Below are 11,084 nucleotides of genomic sequence, written 5' to 3'. Positions count from 1 at the left end.
GGATGAGAAAACAAAAAAGCATTTCCCCATTTGCATTATCGCTTTAATTATGTCACAGAGCAATATTTAAGTAGAAAATGAAAAGGCATTGGGCAATTTTTGAGTCGGTTGATGCAGTTATGTTGTAAAATGAAAAAATATTTCTGTGAATCCATTTTAATTTTCAAATTATATATTTCTAATTGAATTTTGCTGCGCATCTACCAGAGAACTTTTTGAATATGAAATGTCAAAAACCTTTTTCTCTATCATTTTAATTAAGTGACAGAATAAGCAATGTTGCAGAAGCAAAAGAAAAGCCGTTTTGGGGATTGATTTTTTTCTTTTATTTTTAAGTCAACAAATTTAGCTTTATTGTAAAAATGATAAAGCATTGTGGATATTGACTTTTAATTTGAATAATGACAGACATTCTTCCACATTTAAGAACCACTGGGTTATTTGGACGAATCTGTTGTTGTGGGCTCGGGGTCCTCTAGGTGGCAGTAATGCGACAATCGTTGTCATCCGCGCCTTACACTTCCGCCTCATCCGGAAAAGGCGCCATAATTCAAAACATTTTTTTTCTACCACAGAAGAAGAGGAAAAAAACAAGTGCATACTTTGTGCATCTAGACGGTCGGTTTCGAACGAATTTGTTGCAGTTTGTGAGAAAATGGACCCGACCTCCCAATTCTTCTCTAAACTTCGGAAACTGGCGGTGGGTCTGGAATCAGAAACTGTCAGGCTACAGCGCTTATATGAGAAACGTCACAACGAACCCGACGACGGTAAGTTGGCCACGAGACCACCGGGACTGCGGTTCCGTTCGTTTGACTGATTATCAAGTTCGTTAAGAAGTTGACTTTTTTTCTTTCTTTCTCAGAAACCATAATCAGGGCCACGCGGGCGTATCACGAGCTGAACAGTGAAGTCGGGGGACTTAAGGTATCTAAGTTCTCACACAGTCACTGTGCTGGTGGTTCAACAAAATAAGCAATTTAAGCACACAAAGGTGTAACGAGTAACTACAAATAAAACTACTTTAGTCAGACGTACAATTACAAAATGCACCTTATGGTAACTAGGGCAAATGGAGGAATTCATTTGCTAGACACACACAGTGGTAACATGTTTTCGTTTGGGCTCATTCGTTTTGTTTTTGTTAGCATGATGAATCCATTTCATTCAACTTTCATTTAATTTTATGACTAATTGAGAACACAAAAGCATGAAAAAAATTAAATACTATTTTCTACTTCAACTTGTATGGTAAACATAAAGATTTGTTTGAACAGAATGATTCATTCCACATTTCCCCTTAACCCTTGTGCTATCCTAGGCACTTTAACATTGGGAGTCGGGTCATCTAGACCCACTAGACAGTGCTCTGAACCTTTTTTCTTCAATGATTTGTGATCTTTACTGGTGTCCATGGATGACATGAAATCTTACCACAAATCCACCTTTGTCATGGTAGGGAGAACACGTCAATGTAAGGGTGGGGTCATCTAAGATAGCGCAAGGGTTAAAGAAAAAAAAATCCAATGTAAATATTAGAGATGCCAAAATTCTTGGTTTCAAACCAAATTGTATGTTCCACCGATGAACCGAATCGAGGGAAAGTGAATTGTTGCATTGTCCTACTGCATAATAGTGTGTTTTTGTTTAAAGTGTCAGGCACCATTTGTGCTGAATTTGTGAAAAATGTTTTGTTACATCAGGCGTAGTATAACTGGAGGGTTTTCCTTCATTGTTACTTGGTTATTAGCAAATAAAAAAATGAATTATTCTAAATTTGTGTTTTTTGTAATATATCCAAATCAAAACAAAACCATAACCTAAAAACAGAACTTAAAAAGGAGTTGAGGAGAATGGGAATCATAGCATTCCTAGTAAATATGGTTGTTTTGTTTTATTTAACTAATAATAGGTTACTTATGTCACCTCCAAATGTAGATTTTCGTTGCTAAATCTAACAGACTACTTTTAACAGAAAATAGGAGCATCCCACAAGCATTTATTTTGATATTCAGCTAATACGCGGAGGGTGTTTAGCCAGATTGTAGATTTAGGGTTGACACTGAGTAAAAAATAGATCTGACGCTGCTATTTGTATGACTCCATCACTTCAGCAGGTCTGTAATATTTAAATTTCTTTAATGGTTTTTAATTCATCCTACAGGTGCAGATCCAGGATACCCTGGCTCAGCAGAAAGCCAAAATAAGCAAGGTGGATGACTTTATCAAGGCCTGTGGAGTGCTGGAACAGAGGGTCACTAAAGACATTCAGGTTGTTAGGGAACACCTGGAAAAATACGGCTATCAAGCTCCATGCAACACCCAGAGAACTTCGAGTATGAAGAAAGCTTTGAAATGTTTCTTTTAAGACATTCATAATCCTTAAACTTAGGTGTTTTTACTGTTTTTCTGTGTGTGACATTTTCCCTAAACAGAGCCAAATGATCAAGGGACCAAGTCAGAAAATGAAGCTGTTGAACCGGATAAAAGCAGCTCAGTGGTGGGGGAAGGTGGAAACCAGGATGATGATGAAGAAAATCCCTGTTTATCCTCTCAGGAAATGGAGCTGCCTTTCACTGACCTGATGCGAACCCCTCAGCTATCTGATTTTGGTTTGTCCGAGATGCAGCTGAAGAGAGCTCTCGCTGGGACAGAGTGGTGCTCGGAAGTTCCATCTATGCCAGAAATGAGCCTCCCACAACCCTCGCTTGACATGCCTGCACCGCCCCCCATACCCATAACCCCTAAGTGTGCCCTGAGGATGGAAGACGCAGAGCTCCAAACACCTCAAATGCATGAGTTTGGCATCACAGAGAGAACCATGTGTCTGAACAATGACTTCACTATGGATTTGTTTCGCAAAAATGCTTCAAAACCCAACAAGTACTGTGTTTAAATGTCCTAGAAAAAACAAGCTTTTCTGCTAAATGCTATTAGGATGATGTTCTTACCTGATGAGTGTTTCTCCTCTTTAGGACACCTGAAGAAATGCCTGCACTGGAAAGCCTGAAGAGTAAAGGTGCTTTTTTCTTTTCAAGTCTAGTTCACCTCCATCCTCATCTTTCACTGATCCCTTTTGTTGTGTCCAATAGGATGAGACTTTTCCCATGAGTTCTTATTCTATCTGCATTTCATAGGTTCATCTTTTTTTTGACATTTAACGCAATGTTTTCTTCATTGGATTGGCTTTGATAGGTGAAAAGTCATGTTTGGGTTAACATATTTTGTTGACTGTATTATAAAATATTTAACCTGGGCTTGAATAAGTATTATCTTTATTTTACTTCTCTTTAAAAAAAAAAAGGGAAACGTTATAAACATTGAGAAAATAACTTAAATATGAAAACAAAGTAATAACTTATTCTTATTAGAGCTATGGTAACTATATAGTTTCTTTGTCAGATTTATATTTTTTTATTCTATTCTAAAAAATGAATTAAACTCAATCGGTAAAAATTAAATGTAAATCATGAGCGTTGTCTTCATAAAAAAGGCCAATATTTGTTACTGTCCTATTTTACTACAAACCTATATTTAAATGTAACTTAACTGAATACTAAGAACACCCATTCATTGATCTAAATGCAGAATTGATCTATATATTCCAGCTTAAACTCTAAATGTCTGTGTTGTCATCTTTGATTTTTGTTTGTTCTGTTCTCAGCTGACATCCTGAAGTCTCCTGAACCACCACTTCTTTGTACCCCGGGGTTCAAGATAAAAAAGAAAAACAATCCGTGCCCCCTAAAGCTGGACGGCAACAGCGACCCGGGGTCCCCTGATCCTCCTGCTAACCTGGCCACCACCCCCGAAGTTCCAGCCTTTCAAACTCCGTATGTGAACCGACTGGTCAGCTCTAAGAAGGTATCAAAAGTCCCTTTTGTGTGTGTGTGTTGTTGTTTTTTTTGTCTTTGCTCTGAACTTTTTAAATTCTCAACAGTGAGGTTTTTTTTGTTGTGTTTGCTTGCTTTTGCAGATCGCCCCACAGCCTGAGGAAGTCGACATGGAAACAGACGAGGAAAGCCACATCTTTAAACCTCAGCTTTCTCACTGTAACAGAGCGGCTGGCTCCAAACGCACCTGGGACTACAATGCAGCGGACACTGTTGCATTTGGTGTTGAAGAAAGACAGATGCCGGAGATGCCCAACCTGGAGTCAGATTTAGGAAATTCTTTGCAATGTGTAAGTGTGAGAAGCGCTGTTTACTCAGAGCAACAGATTCAACCTCAGCAATCCTCAAACACTGCAGTTAATGTTTGAAATCACATCAGTGGTGTTTCATAAACCTCACCAAAAATAAGAAATAAAGATTGAAATATAATTAAAAAAATATTCCTCTTGACATGCATATAAACATGAATGCAGCCATAGAAGGCCTGTTTTTCCTGGTAAGTACCAAAGCCAAGAAGTCCACAGCTGACTGTCTATGTTGCAGTCGTTGATGTATGTCTGGGATACAACTGCTCAGCCTCAGATTCCAAAATGTCAGCTTCAACACCATATTGAAGGCCTCCAATGTTTTAAAGTCAGTCACTGAGTCTCAGCATCCTGTGAGCCACTCTGTGAGTTTTTATGACTAATCACTTCATGGCTAAAGTTACTTATCTTTCTGAAGGATTCCTCTGTCTTATAACACCAATGACAGTTAAACTGAGGCAGTGGATGCTTCTGCATATGCAGAGGAAGCATCCTATCCCAGCAGTCTTTGATATATGTTTGCAGAAACAGTCTGCCTTATTTTATACACCTGTGACCCTGAAGTTTGAAATACCTCCATTTAAACATTTAGACCAAAGACTTTACGCTTTTGGCAATATGGTTTACATTTGCTGAAGAGAAAGTAAAAAAAAAAAAAAGACTTTTTCCCCCCCCCACTAAATCACCCAAAAACTAAAAATGGAACCAAAGGCATGTTTCATTTTGCCATCATGTGCTTGTCAAACTTTAGGTATTCTTCTGCAACCACAAAAAGTCCTACAATTGTGTATATGGTGTTCGCTATATTGCAGTTCACCTTTTGCGGTTTCTCTGTTTAGTGGATTGTTTTAGCTTTGATCGTCATCAGATCTTTGTTTTCATTCTATAATACTGGACTTATTTTTATATGTAAGTTCAAACTTTGAGAGTTTAAACTAGAGAGAAAAGTCTGAGAACGTTTGTCTGTCTGAGAAAAGTGTGTAAAGTGTAGTGAGGGGGTTTTACAGACTTGAAACATCAATAATTTTTGTAAAAAATAAAGATGACTACGTCACAGATTTCACTATAACAGGTTATTTTTAGAGTTCAACTCCCTCGATAAACGTGGGACCACTGTACTTTAATAAATGAACGGTCATGGTGTTGATTGAGCTCTACCCTGCAGAGAAATGGCAAACTAAGTAAAGCAAAAAAAGCCTCAAGGGGCCCTGCTGTCAGCAGCCTGGAAGCAGACGGACCCACTCAGGAGTTCAGCTTGGGGACCCCTCGCATCAGAAACAACTTTGTGGAGCCCAGCACCCCTGAGATGCCAGACCTTAGCTCTGTTACACAGGACATTTGCAAAGTAAGTGAAGCATCTTTTCTCACTGCTTGTTTGCACATACCCTCTGTGCTTGTCCATTGTTAGCCTTCAAGAATTTAAAGTCCCACTCCGATCATCTTTTGATCTGTTGTAAAATGGTTCCCAGTGGTCTTTTAATTATCATTATGTCGTTTTTACCCAAAAGCAAAAAAACAAAACCTTTCAAGTTCTAGGACATAGTTTCTGCAGGGTGGCAGCAGTTATAAATTTACCTCTGAGTTGTGGGCGTGACTGTTGGCGTCGAGTGAACCAGCCTTCATGTCCCATCATGCCTTCGTTTGCGCTCTCCCTAGCTTACAGCTTCCCACAAGCCCAACTTAACATTACAGGTGCAACAAAAATGGTGAGCAATATCTGAGGTATCCATCCGTACAGTTTAGATCCAGATTCCAGCTCAGATGAAGGAAAATGAAGACATTACATGGATCTATTTGTTTAGAAGTGGGTGTATCAGAATGAAGCGGAGCAGGGAGCTTGTGGCCCGCCCTGTGTAATTTCTGCGTCACAAATAAGCTCTTTTTCAGACTGCATTTTTCTGTCTGCTCCTGATTCACAACAGTTTGAATTAAAAAAATACTCAGAAATCCAATTTCAGGCTTAATTTTATCTATATATTTTCTCCATTATCAGAAAAATGCCACAAGAACACGTTAAAAACGCAAAAAACATATTTTTCATAGGAGTGGGTCTTTAACTCATATGTGCAAGCAGAATGAATCTCTTTGGTTTGGTTTGACGGTATCAAAAGTAAAATTAGATGTAATTACATGACATGCTTTCTCTGTTTTTAGATGGTGTCCCAGGCTCAGAAAAAAAAAACTGCTGCCACACAACCACATGTCAGGTCTGTGCGATGTTGTTTATTTAGCGTATTGTCTTAGATTCAAGTAATTTGTTTGCTGGAACTTTTTTTAGATGATAATTTCCTTGTACTTTTGTACATTTCCTTTAATTGCAGATAACTAGTTTATATTTAACTGAAATGCTGCAATAGTAAATTAAAAAAAACATTTTCAAAAGGTAGTTTCTGACTTTAGAGGCTGTTATGTTAAACTCTTGACTGTTTTGACAAATCGACCATCATATATAGCGGGACAAAAAATTATCTGTGTCTATTGCAGATTTTGAATGTTGTCCTAAGCTGGGTTTGGTCTTTAATGTTCATCATAGATAAAGAATGTAAAAAAAAAGATTCCTGGAAATCACATAAGGTTTCATCCTTTGTTTTACTGTTTCTTTATTCCATGTTAAATTGCTGCAGATGCTGTACATTTCAAGTTTTAACCAATAGTTTACAGTGGAAACGAGAAGTTTACATACACCCCATAAAAACCCACATATGCTTTTTTTTTCTCACCGTCAGACATGAAATAAAAGTAAATTTTTCCTGTTTTTAGGTCAATTACAAGTAACAAAATAATTTCTATTTGCTAAATGTCAGAATAATGAGATTAGGTTTTTTTTTTAGTTTTTCTTCCTTTTATCAAAGTCAAAAGTTTACATACATTTCATTAGTATTTGGTACTATTGCCTTTAAACTGCAGTACTTGGGCCTAACATCTTGGATATCCTTCCACAAGCTTCTCACAAGATTTTGTAGGAATTTTGGCCCATTCCCAGACAGAACTGGTTTCTCTGAGCCAAGTTTGTAGGTCGCCTTGCGTGTACACGCCCTTTCAGCTCTGACCATAAATGTTCAATAGGATTTAGAACCAGGCTCTGTGACGGCCACTCAAAAACATTGACTTTGTCATCCTTAAGCAGCTTTGTACCCGGTTTGGCAGTATGCTTCTGGTCAATGTCCATTTGGAAGATCCCTTTGCGCCCGAGCTTCAACTATCTGGCTGATGTCTTCAGATGTTGCTTCAATACTTCCACATACTGTTCTTTCCTCAGGTTGCCATCTATTTTGTGAAGTGCACCAGTCCCTCCAGCAGCAAAACAACCCCTCAACATGATGCTACCACCCCCATGTTTTACAGTTGGGGATAGTGTTTTTGAGGCCTGCAGGCTTCCCCCTTTTTCCTCCAAACATAACGATGGTCATCGTGGCCAAAAAAGTTCAATTTTAGTTTCGTCAGACCACAGGAGATCTCCAAAAATGAATCTTTATCCTTGTCTGCATTAGCAAACTTGAATCTGGCTTTTCTATGCTTCTTTTGGAGCACTGGCTTCTTCCTGGCAGAGTAGCCTCTCAGCCCATGTCTGTACAGTAGTCTTTTCACTGTTGATAATGACACATTCTTACTACCTTTAGCCAGCATCTTCACAACATCTTTTGCCTTCATCCTTGTGTTGTTCTGGACATATCGGACCAAAGTACGCTCATCTCTGGGACACAGAACCCGTCTCCTCCCTGAACGATGGGGTGGCTTGACAGAAACTTGTCAAACAAAAAAACGCTAATCTCATTATTCTGATATTTAGCAAATAGAAATAATTTTGTTAATTGTAATTGACCTAAAACAGGAAAACTTACTTTTATTTCATGTCTGTCAGTGAGAAGAAAAGCAGATGTGTGTTTTAATGTGGTTTATGTCAACTTCTGGTTTTAACTGCATCTTCTTCCTCACAGCTCTCTCCGGCGTGCTGAAAGTCTGTCTGTGGTGTCGCAGAGCGAGTTCCAAACTTTACCTGGCTACCTGAGGCGGATGACTCTCAGCAACCTCAACCAGGCAGTCAGCAACATCAACAGATTCACAGAGCAGAGTCGAGGTCAGGCTGTTACAAAGGATTGAGGCCTGTGTTGATAAATGTGAACACAGAACCACAAGAGTTATGTCTCTGTTGTTATTTGTGTCTTAAAAACACAATGATAACAAACAGGCATCTATAATCTGTTTTACTGACAAAAATATTGAGAGTTTAGGCAATATTGGAAGTTTGAGTGATCTCTGCTGGAACCAAAAACCATTTTGTCCAGTTCCGACTAACTTGAATGGATAACTTGCCAGTTTGGTCCTCAGTTTTCATAGAAATTAACAACATGAAGAAAGTACAAAGATAGAACACAAAAAACAAATCAGCTTTTACCTCAACTCTGAATGCAAAAACAAAAAAGACATTAAAGAAGAAACATTTAAAAAAAATCTGTGCACACATTGACACCAAACCCCTTGACTGTAAATGAGAACTGGACCGAGTTAGAGTGACATCACCCATAAAAAATAACTTATTTCCAGCTCCAGCCAAAGTAAATCAATTCAGTCGCCATTTTATGCCACAAGGACGCCGCCATGTTGGAGCCAGACGACGTCAGTAAGCAGTGATTGGTCTAAGTCGATCTGAATCAACATTTCTGTGGCTACCACTCTCACCAAATTGAAATGAGCTTTTTGGAAATCCCCACTACTACCACTTGGAAGCAGGCTGTGGAGAATCTGTCAATCAAACATTTTGAATGTTTGACATGAGACCACCTTCATTTATATATATTTGCCTCAATATCTTTTTAAAAAGTTAGCAGATCAAGAATGGTTATTAAATAAAGAATGACTGATTATTCTGACCAATAGAATGACTAAGTTATAGCTGCTTATTTCTCTATAGACGTTTATGGGATTTTGGCTTGTTGGAACCATCGGCCTGTTTGCTACGCCAGGGGGGAGGGGGTCACTCTATCCAGTTCAAATATAGAGTCAACCCATAAATGCCTTAACATGTGTTTTGTTCTCTTAAACAAAATGTTAAAGAGAAAGATTCAATCCCCCAAATGGCTTGTAAACTGTAATACTGAACTAATCTCATAAGTTAAAGTTGGAACAAAAGGTTGTTATTATTTCAGCACAGATGTCTGCTATCATGGACTCACTAAACAGGTGTGCAGTCTATTTTTAACTACAAGTTTAAATATATTTCAGTCATCAGTCAGTTAAGCATATTTGCCAGTACAAGGCTAATTCTTAACAAAATTTATGTTACATATTGATTAAGTAAAATTGTCTGGGGTTTTTAATGAAGCATCTTGTGTTTTTGCTCTGTGCTGCCCCCTGCAGGTGAAATAGAAGAGTTGACAACGGAGGAGCTTAAGAGGATTATTGCTGTTGGAGCTATGGCCCCTGTTTACATCCTCTGCCTGCAGGAGCTCAAAAGGGTAAAGCAGGTGGATGGACTCATCGACAATCTTGTTTACAAACTGATAACTAACTAATAATCTAACAATGATCCAAATTGAATTTGATCTAAACGGTGAATGTTTATTATATTTAGTCTCATTTTCATCCTGCTAATGTTTTTGCTGCAAGATGAGTTTTTAATTATTTGTTGTACACAGAAAACTTGTTTAGTAGATGTGGAGGTTTTTGATATATAGTTTGTAAATACTGTAGAGGGATTAACTTAAAATTGTGCAATTCAATACATATTGTGTAATAAAATGCAATATCTTGTGTTATGAGCTTCATTGAGAATTAAAGGAGGTCTTTTACATCCAGTTTCAAATAGGTTAGCCTGAAACAAGGTTTGTAGGACTTTAGAGTAAAAAAAAGAAATATTCTTATGTGGTAAATGCTTTAAAAGAAAATTAAGCTTAATATTTAATATATATATGTTAATATTATACATTATACATTTCAGAGTATCCATTTATTTAACTTGTTGTGAATCAGGAGTAGACAGAAAAAATGCAGTGTGAGATGCAGCATAGAAAATAAATGGCTGGAAATGCAAACAAAATTAATGAAAAGCCCAAAATGCATTTTTTCTGTCTGGTCTTTCAAAGAAGTTTGAAAAAGGATGAAAATAAGTTCAAAAAAACGAAAAAGATGCCTAAAAACCTCCATGGTTCTTAATAAATTAGGTTAAAAAGCAACCGATGCTGTCTTTATGTGAAATTGACCAAAGTGTGAAGCCCAAACAAACCAATGACTACTACAATGACAAATCACTCCCTTAAAAAGTTGTTCATATCTTCAAAACTATTTTATTAACCAAGAGATTTGAACCTTCAGTCAGTCAGTCAGTCAGTCAGTCAGTCAGTCAGTCAGTCAGTCAGTCAGTCAGTCAGTCAGTCAGTCAGTCAGTCAGTCAGTCAGTCAGTCAGTCAGTCAGTCAGTCAGTCAGTCAGTCAGTCAGTCAGTCAGTCAGTCAGTCAGTCAGTCAGTCAGTCAGTCATGGGAAATTTCAAACTTTTTTTTAACAAAAACTGAAAAATTGGTCGTGCAAAATTATTCACTTTGTAGTTCCACTTTTTCTGTGATTACAGCTGGAAGTTGTTTGGGGTTTGTCTCTATCAGTTTTGCACATGGAGAAACGGACATTTTAGCCCATTCCTCCTGAAAAACAGCTGGACCTCAGTGAGGTTGGATGGAGAGCATTTGTGAACAGCAGCTTACAGTTCTTTCCACAGATTCTTGATGGATTCAGGTCTGGACTTTGACTTGGCCACTCTAACACCTGGAAATGTTTATTTGTGAACCGTTCCATTGTAGGTTTTGCTTTATTTTTTGGATCATTGTCTTGTTGGAGGACAAATCTCCGTCCCAGTCTCAGGTCTTTAGCAGACTCCGTCAGGTTTTCTTCCAG

General features: G+C 38.0%; 1 protein-coding gene across 1 annotated transcript; it reads left to right on the top strand.

Moving 5' to 3' along the window:
• Positions 1-529: 529 nt before the first annotated feature.
• On the top strand, positions 530-9,949 carry ska3 (spindle and kinetochore associated complex subunit 3). The gene is made up of 11 exons (XM_011489448.4): positions 530-770; positions 866-927; positions 2,165-2,336; positions 2,436-2,883; positions 2,976-3,019; positions 3,665-3,864; positions 3,977-4,183; positions 5,364-5,543; positions 6,353-6,405; positions 8,137-8,276; positions 9,557-9,949. The coding sequence occupies exons 1-11, from the start codon at positions 656-658 to the stop codon at positions 9,709-9,711; spliced, it is 1,776 nt and encodes a 591-aa protein (XP_011487750.1). The 5' UTR covers positions 530-655; the 3' UTR covers positions 9,712-9,949.
• Positions 9,950-11,084: the final 1,135 nt, after the last annotated feature.

This window comes from Oryzias latipes, chromosome 21 (genome assembly GCF_053564925.1).
Source record: "Oryzias latipes strain Hd-rR chromosome 21, Olatipes_Hd-rR_3.1".
In the NCBI taxonomy this organism is placed as follows: Eukaryota; Metazoa; Chordata; class Actinopteri; order Beloniformes; family Adrianichthyidae; genus Oryzias; species Oryzias latipes.
The sequence above is the reverse complement of the archived record's forward strand: the minus strand, read 5'-3'. Positions and strand labels throughout refer to the sequence as shown.